Raw genomic sequence first — 21,121 nt, 5'->3', positions numbered from 1 at the left:
TGACACACTTTCATTTGATCTGTCACTCAGCTAAACTGTCACGTGCATTAAAAAATGCACATGCCAGGAACAGTTGACTTTCTGCATTTAAAAACACCACAGTGAATCATATAGAAAATGTAGGCAAGACAAATGCTTTTTTTTAAAAGAAAGATTTTTTAAAAACAATATACAACAATATTCACCACATTACTTATACAGTTGAGGGACATTTCCCACTTTGGTATCTACCTTTAAAGGTGCACTATGTAACAGTTTGGAGATATGGCAAGATATCTATTTGCATTTATTAATTCATATGTATTTTCATCTTACTGTGAGCAGGCTCGCCTCTCCACAGGCCTGACCTTAACTTGGACAGGTGGCGTTACCTGCTTATCTCTGCGTTGATAGACAAGGTTAATGTCATACTGTCCAAAATTCCAGTCAAAGCAATAACATCTCCTTGGAGACAAGAGAGTGGCACACCCCTCACCAGAAAAGTTAAAAAGTTATATAGTTCATCTTCTAATCTTACACTTCAAAGGTTATATTCTAGTGTGGATAGTTTTGTATTGAACTCATAATTTTACTTAATAATTTTACTTTTCAAATGTCAGTTCCTAGAGGCTACAGATGGAGGGACTATGGTGCGCTCACGGTCATCATGGTGGGCATCGCCTTTGGCTTTCATCAGCTCTACAAAGTAAGTCATATACCTCTCTGTCGTAACTGTAGTGAGCTTTCATTTTAACTGTTAATTTTTCTCTTAAATTTATCACACACATTATGCGGCGCATCCTAAGATCTGTCACGTCTGCCTCTCCCTGATAGTACATTTTAAATTGGTGGGCTTTGCTAGTACATCAGTTTATGATGAATGATGTTGCCTGCGCAGTATGTAACATCACTGGGGCCTTGTTATTAAAGCTCCTGCTTTACGTCAAAGCATGAGCTCATTTGAAGCCCTCCTTTTAAACTTTCTCCTCCTCCTGCTGCTCTGTTATATATTTTCCCTCTTTTACAAAATATAGTTGCTCACACAGCACACATGCTCATTTTTGACGTGGGCCCATCTAAAAATAATCGCCTGGTTTTTATCAGGCTTAGCAGCCCTTGAACAGGAGCTCATGGGCCCCTTGTCCTCGCTGACATTAATCCCATAGTGGTTGTTAGTAGTAGTCTGAGTGGCATGTGGAAGCCATTACTCTCCTCTTAGAGCAGGACTCGGGCTGGTGCACTGGTGTTGGTGTGGATGACAAGCTGCTCACCTCTCTGTGTAAGTGAGTGTCTGTCATGTACATGCAGATGCCCATCTGACCCTGTGCCACATATTGGCTCCTCTTCAGATCCTGTTATGTTCCGATATTTCATTCTTCTTACATGGCCTTTCAAAAGACATGCACATTTAGGGCCCTTATCCTTGTCTCCTCATGCTCTTTATTGACAAAACCACATTGAACCAGTCCTCAGGCTCTCCTGTGTATCCTGGGAGGTGCTTCCCCAGCGGGACTGCACAGGTTGCTGTCATGTCACTGTAGCGTGGCGCCAGTCGCACCATATGCCCGAGCTTCTGCCCATACTTTATTTACGTTCTGCAGCGCCTTGTAAACACCACACTCACAGCAGCACACTTATTAATTACCACGTGTTGACACTCATTTAATCTTTTTCTCTAAAAAGTGTTTATTACTCGCGCTAGTGTGGCCAGTTGGCACCTGGATTGGAAAGAAACCCTGGCAGCAAGCTATGCTAACTGGTATCATTTTTTAAATATAAAGAGCAGCATATACAGTTTTTGATGGTTCGTTCCCTGTGTGAACAATTGTTAATCAACAACTACACTTTTTATTCTGGTCTTAGATAGTGGCTTACATCATCGTATTTACAAATTACTCTGAATCTGTTTTATACAAACTGATTTTCCAGGAGCTTTACCAGCAAAATCAACAAATCAAAAAATTTTCACTTTGAAAAATGAAGTAATGTGTTTCTTGTCCATTATATATAACAGTTCATTATTCCCATAAGCACAGTCAGACTATAGTAGACAGTGTCTTTGACCATGCATCGCTGTGTGGTGTAGGTGGCCTTGTCTCTTCCTCCAGAGACTGAAACACTGTGGCTTGTTTTTAATTGCAGAAATACATCCTTCCCCTCATTATGGGCAGCCGAGAGGACAAGAAGCATCTGCAGCGGATGGAGAACAACATTGCGGCGATGAGTGGCACGCTGACACAGACAGGTGAAGATTAATATCTTCATCACTTTCTCCCTCCTTAACATTTTCCCTCATTTATCTGTCGCCAAAATCGGGGGCCCCGCACGTTTTTAACAAATGACGCCGCTGTCATTTCGCTTTAATTTGAAATTGCTTGTTTACTGTCAGGCTCGGGCTCAATTAATTACGTTTCGCTGAAAAGCTCTTAACCTCCGAATATTAATGAGGAGTTGGGAAATGACAACTTTTCTTCCTCTCGCCTCATCCACTCTCGCCCCCTCCCATCTGTCTCCCCCTCGACAGTCTCACCCCCATCCAAACCTCTGTCATCATCTACAGCCTTCTCCCCATAGGTGGCGAGAAAGTTCATTTTAATTTGAGTGTGTACATGCATGTATAGGTCTGTGTGTGTTAGCATAGCGGCACTGCGTGTTGTCTGGGCTCAGCACTGGCCCTAGTGTGATTAAGTGTACAGTGACAGGTGCGGCTCCCATGTTGGACAGGTGAGGAATCTCAACCTGGCTGTCAAGCTACAGGAGAGAGGGATGCTTTCGTCGTCAGGATAATTAAAAATCCAGGGAGGCGTAAATGAGAGAGGCATCTCACAAAGTTTGGTCTCGTTAGCAGCAGTGACGAGCTCAAGTGTGTTTTCACCTGAAAGACACTCTTCACTATTTGATAATTTGAGCCCATTACAAAGCAGGCAACCTCTACTCTCTGGTTTGCTCCTGATGTTGTAAAAGTGCTATGCTTTTTATTTTAATTAAGTTGCTCTGATGACGTTTGGTGGAAAATGACATTAAAATTACAATGACTATTTTCCTCCATCTGTGAATAAATGTGTTCAGTATTAATGTGTTCAATATTTAGACATTTCATCATCAATCATGTATTAATTTGAGTAGTAAATTGATTACTCTAATCAATATTTAATTATCTTGACTCTAAAACTGTATGAATACTACAACATTACAAGTGCTCTTGTTTTAGTGTTCTTTTAAACACTTAATAATAGAAAGCATTACTTTGAAAAAACAGTACTATTAAGGTTGGTGTTTGTCAGATTGATAAAATATCTTTCGACAAAATAATGTACAATTGATTGATGATATGACTTTTTGATGTAGGATATGTGGTGTCATCTGTTGTTAGCATGCCTTTATTAGATTATATCTGTATTACTATTCTCAGTAGCCATTACAAACATAGTCATATTTTCCAAGTTCGTCATATCCTGTTCAGCTCTACAAAAGTAAACAAATTTGTGTTTGATTTTAAAGCTGATATCCTGGTCCAACTTTGTGACAATTGAATAACAATAAAAATACGACTGGTATCATTTCATCTGCGGGCACACCCAGGCCATTCTTTTCAGATCGGTGTCGAGCAGAGAGTGTGGCATTGCGTGCGAGGTGTGCCACCCTAAATCTGTTTAACAAATATGTGCTCTTTTATGGTCATTTTTACCAACTATGCAAACACATTTCCTCCCTGTATCGCACTGCCCTTTCGTGTTCCTGCTTTTTGGACACTTGCCAAAGCACAACCCATGCTTTGTTTGGTGGCAGGTTTTCTACACTTTATACCTCCTGTAAAAAATACGGTCCTATTCTTCAGCCAATGTTGCGAACTAATTTGCTATGACTGCAGTGGCCAAGCTGCTATTGTAGTTAATGACTGTTGTAGTTAACAGTTGGGGAGAGGGGTTGCAATTACACTGAGAGTTTCTCCCTCAGATTTGCCTTTGTCTTCCCTCTCTCTCTCTCTCCTCTGTAATAGCGCTCGTCCGCCTCACCGCTGCCAATTGCTTGAACCCCCTTTTGTTAAAGTTCATGTATTTCTCTAGTGCCGGACCCAATGAGGTGAATGGGGGACTACATTAGACTCTCGCCAGTCCAGCGGCTCAGGAGCTCGGGGCCTTGACTCCCATTATGATTTGCCTACAACTTCACATAGACAATTAATGAATGGATCTTGGAAGTACTTCAGCCTTTCCCAGACTAATAGAATTGTGGGGCTGTTTGGACACACTGAGCCATATTGCTGACCAGCTGGCCGTTAAAGACAGCAGACAGGCCTGGACATATGTAGTGTACATTATATCGAGGTATTTACTGAATCATTTACTGAATACACAATACAGTAGCAGCTGCAGGTCGCATTTTCAACACAGTTTCAAACTTGTCCTTGATTCAAGCTGAGCCAAAAGACACTACATTATTCTTGGCTTCATTTCTCTGATAACTTTATGCATTTTTGTCAAGTGTGTGGAGACTACAAAGGAGTGAAGTTTGCAGAGGGACATGAAAAGAGTTGGACCATGAGCTGTTTTGGCTGAGGTGCTGTAAAGAAGCGGTGCCAATGGTAATCCAGCGGGCACAGCTTTACCGGCTGGCTGGGCTGGCTGACCTGCACATCTGGAGAAGCCGTTATGTGGCGAGGCAGAATCGGACACTAATAGGGCAGCTTTGGGTTTAGTAAGTGCACCCTATCATAGTAACACCTTTGTAAGCACGGACAGCCCCAGTATTTTAGTTTTATGGCCGTCTTCATAGCGGTTGGTCACACTTATGATCACAAACTTAAACTGTTTGCTTTTTTTTTCACTTTGGTCCTGCTCAAACTCGTATTTTGTCGGATTGTGCTCGCATGAGAGGATCAAACGCTCCTCCTATTGATATAACTCCACCCGGTTAAACACAGGTGTCACTAAGATATTCTTTAAACATGATTTTTTTCTCTCTGATGTTTTTTCAAAAGAAACTGAGCCTCGAGCCCTTCTCTGACTGTCTTTTTTGTCCTAATCTCCGTTAATAAGGGAACCACCTTTTTTTTTCTTGGAGACTAGCCGACTGCAGCTTGGGCTTTTAACCACTGGCCTGACAACCCCAGCAGTGGACCGCCACAATATCTGTTGATGTTAATCCTATTAGGCTTGATTTAACACTTTACACGCCCATGATTTATATGAATGTTTATTGGTTTTCTGTAATATAATCAGCTCGGGGAAACTTAATGCATTGTTTGGTAATACACGGGTGACTGGAAGCAGGGGGCAACAACAAACTGCGCCTGGTGTTATTTGAAATCATACACCCTCACCCAACACCAACACTTGAACTAATTCAATCTTCAAAGTCAATGGAAAAAGAACAATATTTATTAGGATTAGGAGGGACATTTTGTCTGGCAGCCTCCTCCCAAATGAGCGCCTTGTTTTTTTCCTCTTTGTTGATCGTTTGAGGGTTTAAGATGCATTAGAAGCCAGTGTCTGGGCGGATAATGGAGGGTTAGACACTGTTATTTGATTTAAGTTCAGACACTTGAGATTAATATCACCATCCAATGTTGTGCCCCTCCATCCCACCCTTTACACCAAGAGGACCAAAAGACGCAGCTAAAGTTACCCGGTATTAAGTGTGATTACAAATCTTAAAAGACGGCTTTGAAGAGAGTTTAAATCCATTGTTTCTGTCAGTTTGGTGGCAATAAAGACTAGTTTTGTCTGATGATGAAAGTGTAATGACAGAGCTGACCCTGTTATTGTGTTGACTTCACAGTGGCCCAGCTGCAGCAGACTCTCGCCCAGGTCCAAGAGCTCCTGGTTCAACAGCAGCAGAAAATACAGGAGCTGTCCCAGGAATTGTCCACAGCACAGGTAAACTCTTCACTGGAATGTACCTGTGCTGCTTAGCTCATGTCTGCTTTCCTACATGTGTGAAACAAAAAAATGTCATTACTGATTAAAAGAAAATGTTTAAAGGTTTGAAGAAAAGACACTCAAAAAAAGACACAATAGTGTACCATCACACTGTAACATTAAACTTAGCTTATCTTCATCAAGACAAGCATGTGAAGCCACCAGGCCTAATTATTAGTCAGATTTGTGGGGGATGAACCTTCTCACAGCCAGAATACATGTTTTAAATTTTTCAATGTATATTTTGGCCATAAAACTCTTGTAAGTAATAAATGTGAGATCGAGATTCGAGAACTTTGAAAGTTATGTAATAAAAATAAGATTCTCTGAAAAAAAAATGAAGAAATACATGCACATAAACATATTATTTTTCCCTATAGACACAGTAGCACACCAAAATAACCTGATGAAGTACCAAGAGTAGCGCTTTAGCTTTTACTCTTACATCAAGTTCACTTTGATGTTATTGAATGGAGTATTATATAAAGCATAACCAAGGTTACAATAGCTGCTGTGTCACATTTACTGCACTTTGAGCAGGACACCAGATTTGAGCGTCTGATTGATGTTTTTGGGAAAGCCAGACAGGCCGTAACTTTGACATTACAGAAGAGGTCTGTGAATGTAAAAGTTGCAGGGTTGAATCCTTTAGATTGATGTGCGCAGCTTTCTCGAGGTCTTTGTGTACTAAAACCTCAAGCGCCGCCCTGAATCATAACTAGCTGAGATGGACAGCCTTACGATAACTGTATATCAGCTCAACACGCACTGCTTAAAAGTCCGGTGCATCTCATCATGGGACCATAATGTTTAACCATGTTGTCGTTCCCCTTCGCCTTGATTTTTATAGAGCCCCGTTCGTAATCTCTCTCGAATTGGAAGTGTTTAGGTGAATCGGACTGAATGATTGTTCTAAAAACTTATGTGCGAAGGATGAAATGTCGCTTGCTTTTTATCAGCGGCTCGTAAAGTGCTTTATAGTCTCCGCGCTCTGAAAAAGTGCCCTGGAAGAGACAATCTTAGACAATGTTTTATGTCCACAGCTTGTTAGGCACATGGTTGTTCCACTGTAGCATCTGGATATCGCCTGAAAACATATGCGATCACATCTGTTTGGGAAGAAAAGTCTGAATGTGTTTCCCCGGACGAGCTTCATCAAAATCTGATGACTCCCGGGTTTTTCTCGATATTTCAAATCATCTTTAACTGCGATGATTAGTGTTTAAAACAGCAGTAGTCCTTCTGAATATCAGCAGGAAGATTACCTCAGGCTGAGCTCAGAGGCGCATTTTTCACTAATACAGTTTTAAACAGGAGGTTTACAGTAACAGAGCATGTAGTTATGTAACTGGTATTAGTACTTATTTTATTTCTTATTTATTTGTAAAAGGCACACATTAATGAACATTTAAAATATAAATATGTAAAGATTATAACCAATGTGGCTAATTTTCAGATTCAGTCCCTTGGCAGGTTGATGTCAAAAAATCTACAGGACAGTAAAAAATACAGCAACAATCACACAAGTGACAAGTACATGTAACTCAAGCACTTTCACTATACATACAATTAATTTCATGTGAAATTAGAAGTTAAACCAATAGCCTCTCAATATAAAAAATGTTTGTGAAATCTCTCAGTCGTCCAAGTAGGATCCATAGTCCAATTCTGTCAACTGGACAACATGATGGCATATTTAACCGTCGAACAACTACTGTTCACTAAAAAATTTGTAGATTTTTTTTACCATTATGAGAGCTACCTGTGTGTGGACCAGTTGACTGGACGAGTGATTGTATCAATATACCTGTACCTTCTATATATTGTATTTTAATGGCACCATTTGTAAAATCAACCTGTGTAGGGACTGCAGGTGCAAATTAGCTATTTTGCTATAACCTGGCACAATTATAACCACACATATTACCTCTCTTGTATAAGTCAGTGTTTTATGAGCATTTCCCTGATATATAAACAAATTAACTAAAATAAAATTTATTAACACTTACCCCTGAGGTCCACATTTGGGTTCAAAATTGGACTATAAAGTGCTTACATCGCAATAACCACAGGCTCTGGCCCTTGTCTCAATCAATTAGCTATTTTGCGTTTATGTAAATTGATTCATTTTTGTGTATTCTGCTCATATTATTCTTTTTTGTACTCATAACTTTGTGCAGACAGTATTGTAAGTACATTTAATTTGCTATGAGTTCCTAGCAGTGTACAGCCTTAGTGTAAAAAATATGTATTTCTCATCAAAACACCCATTAAACAAATCATAAACCCCGCTTTATAGCTATAGTGTTGATCTTAAATTGTGAGCGCGAGTCGGCACCAGCCCCGTGTTGTCCTGGGCCATGTGGGAAATTGGTAAATTGTTTTCAGGTCCTGAGTTCTTGATGAGAAACACATGTCGCAGTGGACCAGCTCACCGTTTGTGGCTTTGGGGGTTAGCTTCGCCGCGCCTCTCACTGGGATCCACACGTAGCAATTAGACTTCTCAACACGGAAATGTGCCCTTAACCCAAAACACATGGAGGCTTCTGGTCCTCAGCTGCCACGGTAACAGTGCTCAGTGTTTAGAAACCACTCAAGTGGGAAGTGCGTTTAGTACCCTGAAAGTGAGCTTGATGATTACGCACATTTTCAGATCTAATGCTCTGATTTATTACTTCTTTATGATCAAGTTTGCGCAACACCGGCAACATTTCTGGCACATACGTGAGTGCATTTATCATGTCATGTTTACTGCTATTGTGGAAGATAGAAAAGTTCATGCGCCTTATCTAAAGTAAGATATAAATCAGCTGTACTTAGGATAGGATGAGGAATGTAGAATGCTGGATGTAAAAGGAAATTACAAATTAATCTGGGTTGCCATTGCCTTCACCTGCAGAACGTTTCTGTAAATTTCTGTATAGATATAACATATATATAGACAGACCACATCATTTGAATTCTCACATGCACTGAGAGTCACTGAGCTCTAACTAGCTGAGACTTGCACTAGTACCGATGAATGACCGCTGCAGGTGCTGAGTCCTTTTGGGGTTATTTAACTGGTTTTAGTCAGAGGATCTGGCAGCTCAAAGTGTAGCACTTTTTTATAATCAGTTTGAGAACCAAGACACAAAATAGAAAAGTACAACTTGACCATTGTGTATAATATTTTTGTAATTAACTTACTTCATAATGGTTGTCACTAAAATCCATATTTGATTTGAACATGTTTAATTCATATCAAATGTAAAATAAATATTTTACATATGTGCATTCCTTTGCATTTGCATTTCCTACTTAATTCTATAATTTAATGTCCAAAGCAATAATTGACACTAGGGATGGACAGGCGTTTTTAGTTCCGATACTGATTACTGATTCTGAAACTATATTGGAGTGAATACATAATGATCTGTAAAGCGTCTCTGTGACATATGTCTGTGAAAAGCACTATATAACTTAAAACTTACTTACTTACTTATAGCTTTTATCTGCCGATACACAATACCAGTGCAGAAACTGAAAAGAGCATTTATTTCCTTAAAAAAAACAAAAAAACAAAAAAGGATCCAAATGGGTTATGGAGCTCTTATTTATCTCTGAAGTAACTACAGAACAACTTTGTATAAATAAAAAAAAAACTCTGGGCCAACTATGACCAGGAAATAGATTTATTACATCAATGCATATGCCCAGCCAGGATATTTGCTGAACCAATATTTGGAAGCCGATATCTGATCCAGCTAATTTTTCAATATCCCTAATTGACACCCAGTTTTGCACATTCAAAAAACTTTTAAAAACTTCCGACATAAGCAGTAATAACCCTCGCTCCTGCCGGAGTGTCATGTATAGTTTGTTTATGCTCTGTGGAGGTACAGGTGGGCGGCTCTAGTGGCTCTATGTGGCCTAAACACTCGAGAACATAATACGCCACTTGGCATCAGCACTCGACACTTCTCATCACCCAGATCATGCCTGAACAAACAAATGAATCAACCATCCAGAACCAAAAAGGAGCACCTGTCACACATACACCGCAGATCCAATGTCAGTGCACTCCGGCTTGTGACTACGCTCATAGAAAATACACGTGGAAAAAAAACAACATTTGCTGTAGCCGCCTCCATCGCCTTTTAAGTAATGTGTCTCGGGTGGGTGCCTGTGTGTGATGGGGGTCGGCATCTTTCTGCTGCTTAACTATGTGATCCAAGAAAGTGGAAAAAAGATGTATACATATTACAAGCATAGAAAGAAATTACTATTAACTGCAGCAGCACCCAAGGACGCATCTGGCTAAATGAAGATAAATGCCCGTGGACCATTAGCAACAAGATAAGATCTTTAACAAGGCTTGTTTAAGAGTGTCGGAAAGCAAATTAATTCTCCGTTACTCTGCCGGCAGACACTGTGCTTTCGTGTAACACATGTATATTTATGATGGAATTAGTTTCAAAAGGCAAAGTCCCCAGAGGAGCGTTTTTGAGTGGAAACACGGCTACAGCGCAATTGATTCCACTCTATTTATGCACTTTCCCACTGGCAGTTTGTCTGGAGCAGGCGAAGGAGGAGGCTTCTAATCTTCGACGTACCATCCACTAATAAAGAGGGCCATCAGTGAGTTAAGTCAGGAGAGCAAACACAGTTAACAGGCTGATCTGTAACTAGAACAGAGAAACACTGGGCCTGGCTGTTTAACACCAGCAACAAATGATCCTTCAGTTAGACTAAATGAGAGAATCTATCTATATGGTTTACAGAATGATGAAAAGTTTGCACCGTTGCCATAGCAATTAACAATTCAAAACAGAATAGTACATCTTTTGAGTGATGAACTGTCCTCAGTGAGTTTCAGCTTCCTGCTACAAGGTACATTAATAGTTTCTAGAAAATACAATTGATGGAGTTCAGAAATGTCATTAAAATGATCAACTGCTGCACTACTGGTAAGATAAAACACACAAGATGCAAGATACCATAGTACAAAGGAATGAACACAGTGCATATTATTGCTGTGAAATTGAGTAACTATCATAGATGTGATACTGTGGTAATTGTCCAACTGCTGAAGTTTTCAGATAGAGGACACATTTTAATTTCCCTCCTAAAAAAAAGCTATAATAACTGTAGACTTGCAGTAAATGGTACGTTGCTTGATACCACTTTTAGCTGCTTTTTGCTCAGCAGTTTTCAATGACATGGCCCTTTGTAACCTCAGCAGTTAAATCATTGGACAGCAGCTAACACTTTGTGATCAGCACTGAACTTAAACACACAAACCTACCAAACTTGTAGCGCACTCTTTAGCTCTGGTGTCGGCGTTGCAGCGTTTGAAGCCTGGATCAGCCCGGTCACTGATACCCTCCACTCAGCCTCTTATTGAAAGCACCACTGCACTTAACACATGACTCTTACATAATGCCGATCTATTGTATATACACACCATCCTAATGCGTTTCAGAGCTCAAATTCTGCACTGGTCCAACATTTAATTAGGTTTCCTCCGCCTTAATAAGACATATGTCAGAGGTAGTGTTGTGTGACAGGCTTTGATGTGAGTTATTATGGACTGTTGCTCCATAGATAATACACATTATGTCTCCAGTTCGGGGTTACCAATTCGGTTTGTCCATCCGTGAGTGACACCGGCATATAGCAATCCAATTACAGAAGCAGAAATCAGCCTTTATTTGGGTTTATTCTGTCCCTTTAGAAATCATTCAGCCCATGTGGCAATTAATTTTTTCAGCATAAAATGGAAGAGAATCGGGCCTTATTATATGTGCGCCTAAGGGAGGAACGGGATTAAGACGGTCTAATGAGGTGATAGTTGTAATAAGAGTGTCTTCATTGCACCTCCACAACACCACTCCTTATCGGGCAGGTTTAGGAGTCGATAAGAGCTCCAAAACAGTTCACTCTGCCTCCGATCCTTTTCACGTGTGATTCAATTAATTTCACTTAGATTTAATTACAAGCCGAAGAGTCCAAGTTCTGCTCCAGCCTCTATAGGGGGTCTGCGCTTTCTAACGAGCTTCCTCCGGCGAGTAGCATGGGCTTAATTACACTTTTTAGTTTGCTTTTATCCCACTTTCCCCTGGTCTTCTCTCACTCCTCCCTCTGGTCTCGTCACTCTATCTCCCCTTTAAGCGCAGAGTGTGTAGTTTATTTAATAGTAGCAGAAGACCCACCAAGGCAATTATAGTCACTTTTTTATTGGTTTATACGGTTAATATCCAATGAAGAACCTCTTAAGGTCTCCCCTCTCACACCCTAACATTTGATTTTACACGGCCCGCTCTCGTCTCAGATCTGAAGTGATGTGAAGTTAGTACCCTTGTAACTCCACATGCATATTGGAATATAATACCTGATCTGTCAATCAATACAGAACTTAAAAAAGTATATTTAGTCTATAAAATATTACATTCATCCATTTTACACCACATATCTAGGGACATTTAACACAAACTTCCCTCCACGCACAGTTTCTCCAGAAGCCAGCCAAGACATTGTCCCCCAGTGTGTCCTCAGATCCTCCTTTTTGTCCTGACCCTCCTCCTCTTCTCTGGAAATGCTGAACAATTGGGCCTCTCATCTCCCACTCTTTCCTTCCTTCACTATAACTAATATTTGAATTTCTTTGCAAACAAACAAACATCTGATGTTTTAATCGCTTACCATTTCACAGCACCATACAGCATAGCACCATACAAAAAGTAACCAGCAATAAATAATAATAATGCATTGGTCTTATATAGAGCGTTCAATATGCTCAAAGTTGATTTACAGTTTTGTACATTATTCATTCACTCCACACTCGGTCATGGTGAGCTACTGTTGTTGCCACAGCTGCCTTGGGGCAGACTGACTGATTTGAGGCTACCAATCTGTACCACTGCCTCTCCGACCACAACCAACCATCACTCACCACATTTATACTAGGCAGTGTTTGTGAAGTGTCTTGCCTAAAGACACATTAACACTACTACTACCACACTACTGGCGCCCCACTGTGGCACCTGATATTACGAGCACTCTCCCATCCAATTACTAACCAAGCATGACTTTGTTTAGATTTTAAGATCTGACACGATCAGGCTTTGATGATGGTGGTTTGGCCATGACACACACATTCATTTGAGCAATTCTATTACATTCTGGCATGGTATTTCTGGATTTAGAACAGTATGTTTTGTGACGTCATTCTGTCCTTAGGGCAGTGATGTAGTGTGTAAAAGCTTAGTTCAAATACTGGGCATATGTTATAGTGAAGACGGGTGAACTGAACAATGGAGTGATTTTGGACACAATTATCTTCTCTTCCTTCTTGTTAATTGTTTTATGACTGATTTATCTTTTAAGTCCCTCAGGACTCCTGCCCCACAATCCCACTCTACTCACTGTCCTCAAGTGGCTCCAACTCTTCCACAAAATAAAAGAGTTAAAAGAGAGAAATGTACTAATAGACTGTACCCATGCTTTATTCGGTAGAAGCATATTTTTACTGTAATTTGCTATTCAAATCATATCATATTCCTTGGATGTCTATTTGAGCAAACACTTCCGTGAGAAGGAGAAAGTCAAAACAAAACTAACATTATAAGCATAGCTTAAGCCAAAGTGTTCTTGACTGGTCCAAATCACAAGGACAAAAGGCCTAATGTTTTGGAGTTGATATGGAAATAATGCCAATGGGGATGTTTCCTGGAGCTGTAACATCAAAGAGATTGGCCTGTTTTTGTTGTCACTGTTCACTGGTCATTTTGAGGTTGTTATGGTGATGACTCAACTTACAAAAGAACATGCGGCGTTTAACATTTGCATTGGTCATATTTGTTTTCCCTGGTAACCTGGTCCTAATTTTAAACACTGAATTTTATCAATTTACATTATGAAATGTAAACAAGAGGGCAGCTGCTGAGTGACCTGTAATGGATGTTTGCTTCTACCCCTCCACTGCACCTGTACTGTGTGTATGAGCAGGCTACATTGGCCAGTCTTACTGTTGTCTGGGCCTCAGTGGGTGCAGACAAACAATTCCTAGGTGCAACAGGACTCCTTTTAATTGGACTGATGTGTGCTGTACTGAAAGTGCATTTTGTGTAATAACTAAACCTCACATTGTTGAGTGAACAGTTTAGCCTGTGTGCGCTGACGACCCATACTGTATGTCTTTTGTATATCTAGTTTGTATCTTGTGTATACCGTGTGTACATGTGTGTGACTATAAGGCAGGTGCTGTGTCTCACTGTCCTTTGTCCTTTCAGGCATCGTCGTCCAGCAGCCGTGTCCTGGACGCTCAGACAGTGGGAGAGCTGAAGGCTGAGATCGCCTCTTTGAAGGGCTTACTGCTCAGCAGGTAACAAAGTCCCCCAGTCTCCTGGCACATGAAACGCCCAGGTGTCACTGAATTGCGCTTCACTTTTAACTCCCCAATACAGAGCACGAGACCATGTGATTGGTCCAGTACTTACAACATGTACCCAATGTCTAAACGGTTTTGCAAATGTATATATATATTTTTTTTTTTTTCATTGTATTTTTTTACATTCCACAAAAAAAATCTCACAGTAACAGTTTAAACTGATTCATGCATTTACTGTAACTATATTAACGAAACCTAATCCATAAGGTTCCTACTATTCGAGTTATATTCAGTTTGTGCAGGCCAGACCTAGTAAATAATGTTATCAGTGTTGATACTACGCAGGTATCTTTACTTATAGTGGTACATATCCCCTCTTTATCCAATATATATCAAACAATAGTGACCTTTTCTTATACTCTCACAGAAAGTACAGATGTGATCTCTGATGTCTTTCATTATAAATGTAATGTGATCCCCTGTACGTATCTCTCTTGCCTGTGACCTTACATAGCGTTGTGTCAATCGCTCCGGCTGGTGGCACGGGTTAATGTCAGTGTAAGCTTTTTGCCCTGCTCTTATTAAAAGTCAGGTTGTATTTCTTGCTCTGTTCCCAATCTCCTCTTGGCGGCTCCCCCTGTCCCATTAGCATGCATGATTATGTATCAGTGTCTATAATGAAGCCCAAGTAAAGGGTGTACATCAGAAACGCGCCGCCGCAGAGGAAAATTGCCTCTGAAGCGTCTAGTTGAGCATGTTTTGTTCCCGCTCGTACATCCTAATCAGTAATAATCCCTTTGTCATTTGCTTTCTTGACTTCATCCTGACTTCTTACAATGAGTTTTCCCAGCAAAGGCTTAAATCACGAAATAAAGGCGTCGGTAACACCATCTGTCTCTCCACTCACTCACGCTTTTTTAGTTTTTTTTTTCAAATGATTCAAATCAGTGTTTTAAAGTACTAAGAAGAGCTCATCCTGTTGTGATTTAACATTGTCTTTTTGATCTTAAAAGCCATGGATATAATTAAAAAACACTCAGAGACGGAGGCTGCCAGGTGTGAAGAACATCTGGTTGTTTGGGCAGAAAAGACAATTTCTCTGGTGTAATTATGTGATTTAGTCTGAGCTCTTGATGTGGGGCTGAGCGCTGAACCATATCTGACAATGTGTTCCCACTTAAACTTCAAATATACAAGTTTTAGAACAAAATCACATGGCTTATACTTTGAAAGTGACTCAACTCTTTGTGTCTTTCTAAAAAAAAACACAAGCTGTCTCTGTTTGTACTGCAGTAATAGCCATAAGAAATGAATAGGAAGTCTCATGTGGACATGGCAGTCGGCTCCAAGAAGCCTGTCTCTCATTGACTCATGCTAAAACAGCTCAAAATACAAGGTCAATAATTATTTTACAGGTATAATTATGGTCTCATGTTCTGCATTCTGTTCTCTGTGGATGGCCATGTTTAGATTATTTGCATGATGTGTAAAATCTGACATTTAGTTAGTAGCTACATCACTTTATTTGCAGGTCAATAACATAAAGAACTGTACTTCAGATGTTAAAATGAGTCTAACTTTTGTGTGAAAACATAAACACTTGATTTCCCATATACTTTCATATACTGTCATTAACACTGCCATAGCTGCAGTTTAATTATTATTCCTTCCACGTAATTCTCCTCACATATGGGACAATTTCATGTACAGATGTAGAGATGTAGAGATGATATGGTACTTTTTATAACCCCACCTAAAACTTGCATTTTCATGGGACCATTGCAGGTATATACTTGGCAGGGTATTTTTTAGTGTTATTTTCCTACAGTGTATTTCACATTAATTTAATTAAGTAAATAAAATGCAATACCATCACAGTAGCTATATCAGGTTTGGTTAAAATACAATGAAAACATCCACTCTTGAACATGTCCATCATTACCTTATTAAATACAACTTAACAAACATTCTCTAATAAATTAAAATGTTTCTTCTTTGTCTATCTCAAAACAGGAAGCAGTTCCCCTCCACTCCCACCATCCCAAAGATCCCATCATGGCAGATCCCCCTGAAGCCTCCCACCTCTCCCTCAGTGAACCAGGCCAACAGCAGCAGTGACATCTCCCCTGTCAGCATCGAGTCCGCTGGTTCCTCCCCCTCCAAAGACCCTCCTACCCAACCACCCCAGGACAGTTTGGTGGGGATGAATGGGGACGCCTGCTCCACAGCTCTGCGCATGGAGGTACAGGGGGAGGAGAAGAAGACCGACCAGGATCTAAATCATGTGGAGGAGGAGGAGGAGGAAGAGTTGAGCCTACAGACGGAGGACCGAAGAGGCGGAGATGGACAGATAAACGAACAGGTGGACAAACTACGGAGGCCTGAAGGGGCCAGTAATGAGAGCGAGGTGGATTAAAGCTCTAAATGCAGAACTGTACTGTCCTCACACTGGTGGCTTTGGCTCTTTTCTGTCCATTTTCACCATCTTTTTCCCTTTCTTTTCACTAATATTTTAATCTTGTGCAAATTGAGGCAACGGCTTGAGAAACTTGACATAGTGGAGTGTAGAGTTGACAAGGGGCTTACCTTCGTGTACTTTTCATCAAGTGAGATAAATGATTATGCATCAAACCTACTGCAAATATGCTGGGATTTCTGAAATGAGAAATGACAGGGAATAGTTCAATCTGCACTTTTTAAAAGTGTTGCTTCAGCTCTTTGGGAGTATTACAGATGAAGGGAAAGAAGCAGGGAGACAATCACCAAGCTAACTCTGAACTGTTATATGAAATGCATATATTATAAGATTATTACTCTTCTAACTCTTGCACCAATTTATGCCTTTATTTCAACCTCTTGGAGTGGGTCTCTAGATCACTTTCACTGAAATTCTGTAATATATTTTTTTTATTATTATTTGTTTCAAATTAAGCCCCACTGTTATTTTGTCTGTGGTATTACTGTCAGTATTATCTTTTTTTTTGGGTTACCTGTATGACATATGTAGTGCGTTATATTCTGATACCCTATAATATCCAGCCAGCCTTCCTGTGTCCAAATAAATAACATATTTTCCTCAAATTTTTTATGATATTTGATACTTTAAATAACTTTACTGTATGCAGACAAAATGCACATGCCCTACCTTTTTTCCAGAGAGGTTAGCGGCGTTTGTCTCCCTGTTGACGGGAATAGGAGAGGACATGCTCTTCAGGGCCTCAGCTTTTAGCCTCTTTTATGTGTCCTTTCGCATTGGTGTCAGTCTGTCAATAATTCACAAGGCCAGCAGCGGGTGGCATTGGGTTGAAATAAAAGCTCTGAAATTGGAGATTACGATGTGATGACGGCCGTTGTTCCAGTCCTGGTGCTGATGTACTCATTCTCTCAAAGCAAAAGAAGATGAATGTTTTTCCCTCTTTCACTACGGGCTACATTTTATACCTCCGACTAAATTGTGCGCTAGACAAAACAACCCAGACAGAGCCAAAGCTGCGTCTGCGTCTCCAGCAGGGCAGCTGATTTGCTTTGTGAAGTTTGTTAATAATCAAATGATCAACAAATAACAGATGTATTAGTTCATGCGGCTTGAAATGTCAACGAGGCTAAAAGCGCAAATCTAATCGTGAAAGCCCAGTTGCATTGTATTATTTTCTGTGACAAAGCCTCAGGACCAAATTACGGCGGGCCTCCCACGGTGAGCAATCTTTACAGAAAACGCCGCCAATATTTTGTAATTAAGCCACGGAAAGAGGCGCAATGGGACTGGAAGCTGTAGAAGTTGCATCATAAGTTGTTTGTTTCTAGCGCCGTGGTGGAGGTGCAGAAAATGCCCCGTGATTGAAAAGGAAAGTAATAAATGAATACTTTGACTTATTGAATTACTCACTCTGTCTCCAGCAAACAAGAAGAGTCCATGAGTGAGAGGAAAAGGATACAGCGGCACTGCCATCCCCACGACTTCTCATGGGGTACAGTATGAAACGCAAGTATTGAAACGGTGGGAACAACAAAGCACCATAAACTAATTCAACTACTGTTTCAGTGGTTTTGGTGGTGTGTTGGATACAAGTCAGTTGTTAAAAGGCTGTATTCAAAAAGTGTGTTTTAATCATTGACTAATCCCTGTAACATGCTCTGTCTATCTGACCTTAAACTTGTACATAATTGTAATAAAGCAATATAATAATAAAACTAAGCTACCAAATTTGTAATTTTGTTTCCTGGAGATTCAAATAGTTATTTTTTTTTACTTTCTATTGTTTAAATCAACCATCTTGTTAAGCTTTAAGAGGCAACTGCTGTGTTTTTTGGGACTTTGCAAAAATTAATTTAATGTAAAACATAATTATTACAGGAAATGATCAGGAAACATTTCTTTGTGACTTAGTTGTCATAAACATGTTCATATGATAAATCACTATTTAAATTTTGACAGTGTAAGCCTTTTCTTTTTTTTTTTTTGTTTTTTGCTTTCAAATTGGCGGTTAACTGGGCATAGTTGCCTGGTTGACTATGATGATCGTGAATTGAAAAGTTGCAGTAATATCCCTATCAGTTGATCTATGTACAGTATGCCTTATGATGAGTCATGAGTCGTTTTTAAACCTTTCAGAATCTACGTTGGGGTTTTTATGTTCACTCCAGAAATTACTCGCTGACATACTTTTAGCTCATTCGTTTTGGGCATGTAGGCGGAATCTCTTTTGGTTTCGGTACTGAAAGCCAAAGTTTTGTACCATGTTTTGAGAAAAAAACATGGTAAAATGATAGCTGTAGTTTGGCTGAGTCTGAGATACTTTTCTTTAGTAAGTAAAGTAACAGTAATTTTTTTCTTGCTGCCTCTCGTCCTCACTGAGCACTCTCCTGTGAGTTCTACTGAAGTATATGAGCCTAACGTGATCTCATTCCACAGGTTGTCTCCATGGATATGTTATTGCTTTCCCTACATATACTATAAGGCATTCAATTGATGTATTTCCATTGAGACAAGCGGGTGATGCCACTAGGCTAAATTACAGGTTGGGTCTGTGGAGAGGCAATCTGCGCTCATAGTGAGAGTGCGTATTTTCAAGTTTTTTCAAGCAGATGGCAGACTCCCCACTAGAAAATTGACATAGTGTACTTTTAATTTGATATATTTTAACCTTTTACCCATCCTCTGTTATCTAGCCTTGGAAGAGGCACAAAAATTAACCCAGACTCATGACAATCCTTCTGTTCCATTGACTCAAAGCCAAACAGCTGTACACAGCCATTGACTAGTTTATTCCTGCAGGCACCTCCTACATTCTAAATCATGCATTGGCCCTATTTCTTATCTAAACGTGTGCTTTATTCTATAGCTTTGCCAATACACTTCCTACATCCTCATCTCTGGAAAAGCTGCTTTTCACCCATACCGAGTTGCACCGTGCATTATCAGGCGTATGAATTTAATTTATCAAGCTCTGAATGATCAATAGCATTTCACATATTGATGAGGTATATAAACTTCTGCAGCGTTCGATACCACATCCCTTTGTAATCCATTAACCTCTCCCTAGAGTTCAGACCAACCTTAGATTTATAGGACCTAACTGTAATAAATCCACTTGTACATCATTTAGTGTCTTGGGGGAATTTTCTCCTCAGAAAGCGCCGCATATGCCACCCTCATATCCGCCATTTTGGATTCTTAACTAATGCCGTTTGCCAATCAAGTAACGTCAAGCCTGTATAAATCCTCATGTTAGCTTAGCCGTGTCTAATGCTATGATAGGTGTTTTGGTGGTTGTCCATAGCAACACCTTGGTTTTGACAGAGCCGTGCCGCCCCTGGTTTAAGCCCTAACCTCATCAATCTTGCTGCTAAACGGAGAGCACTCAATAGGATAGTGTATCGACGCGCCATGAACTCTATTGTTGGCTGGAACTGAGCACTCAGCAGGTTAGAGGGCCCGGTGTCTCCCTGATCAATGCGACCGTTGTTAGCCTTTACCAGCCACTCAAACACCGGGACACTCCCTTTTTTACTCGTTTCATTTCAGCTTAAAGACCTTCAACACCACTCGCCATAGAGGTTTTGTTTATTCATGAGTTTTACCTTCTGTCATTATGAGGCTTTGTTAATGCCCAAGTATACATCGTAAAGTGCTAAATGCAATGGTCACTTAAGTCCAACTTAAACCATTGATCGTTTTCTAGATACTAACTGAGTAGGATGACCAGATGTCCTTTTTTAGTTTTGAGCCCTGTGTCCCCTGTCCCTGCAGATTTATCCAAAACCAGTGATTTGTCCCAATTTTATTCAAGACATGTCTTAGGTGTCCCTATTTTTGATCAATTTGAGTAAAGAGAGGCATAAATTGTCATTTGTTTAGGGAAAATACAGAAAAGAAGCTTAGAAATGACCAAAACACAAAGAAAGTGTGACCATATTGACTCATGAATGGTCTCTGCATAACAATTTTCTTTAATTACGCAATCGTTTCACAATTTTCTTATTACCAACCACCAAAAAATCAGTGATGTCCCAGTTTTTTTATTTTGAAAATCTTGTCACCCTTTAATTGAACCATAACCCACAACAAAGTGAAGAAGACTAACCAGTCTGCCAGTCCTCTTCTGTAATGTTATTTTATTCTTCCTTACCATTGGCTAACACTAGTCACACTAGACAGTCAGTCAAATTACTTATTTTTATATAAATACTCTACTACATTCTTAGACTTGTACTCTTTAAGGTGCACTATGTAAGATTTTGGTGAAACCCTCTATTCACCAAGTTTAAACCAAGTATATGTGGCAATAACAACATGTAACTGAATAATAATAATAAAAAATAAAAAAAAAGTTTATACCATACATACTGT

At 39.9% G+C, this 21,121-nt stretch overlaps 1 protein-coding gene across 3 annotated transcripts in view; it reads left to right on the top strand.

Annotated features, from left to right (window-relative positions):
* pex14 (peroxisomal biogenesis factor 14) overlaps positions 1–18,482 on the top strand; it is a 49,474-nt gene extending 30,992 nt beyond the window's left edge. The window contains exons 5-10 of one of the 3 annotated variants that reach the window (XM_020929820.2): positions 600–685; positions 2,122–2,224; positions 5,761–5,858; positions 14,174–14,265; positions 16,285–16,678; positions 18,169–18,482. In XM_020929820.2, the coding sequence (XP_020785479.1) occupies positions 600–685; positions 2,122–2,224; positions 5,761–5,858; positions 14,174–14,265; positions 16,285–16,678; positions 18,169–18,192 (797 nt within the window). In that variant the 3' untranslated portion in view covers positions 18,193–18,482. Of the gene's footprint in view, positions 1–599; positions 686–2,121; positions 2,225–5,760; positions 5,859–14,173; positions 14,266–16,284 lie in introns of all 3 variants that reach the window. The other 2 variants (XM_020929821.2, XM_055166175.1) reach the window with 2 other exon arrangements.
* The last annotated feature ends 2,639 nt before the right edge of the window (positions 18,483–21,121 follow it).

Source organism: Boleophthalmus pectinirostris, unplaced genomic scaffold (assembly GCF_026225935.1).
Source record: "Boleophthalmus pectinirostris isolate CB_2022bp ecotype Guang Dong unplaced genomic scaffold, ASM2622593v1 HiC_scaffold_8, whole genome shotgun sequence".
Classification (NCBI taxonomy): domain Eukaryota; kingdom Metazoa; phylum Chordata; class Actinopteri; order Gobiiformes; family Gobiidae; genus Boleophthalmus; species Boleophthalmus pectinirostris.
This window is presented reverse-complemented; position numbering and strand designations above follow the sequence as displayed.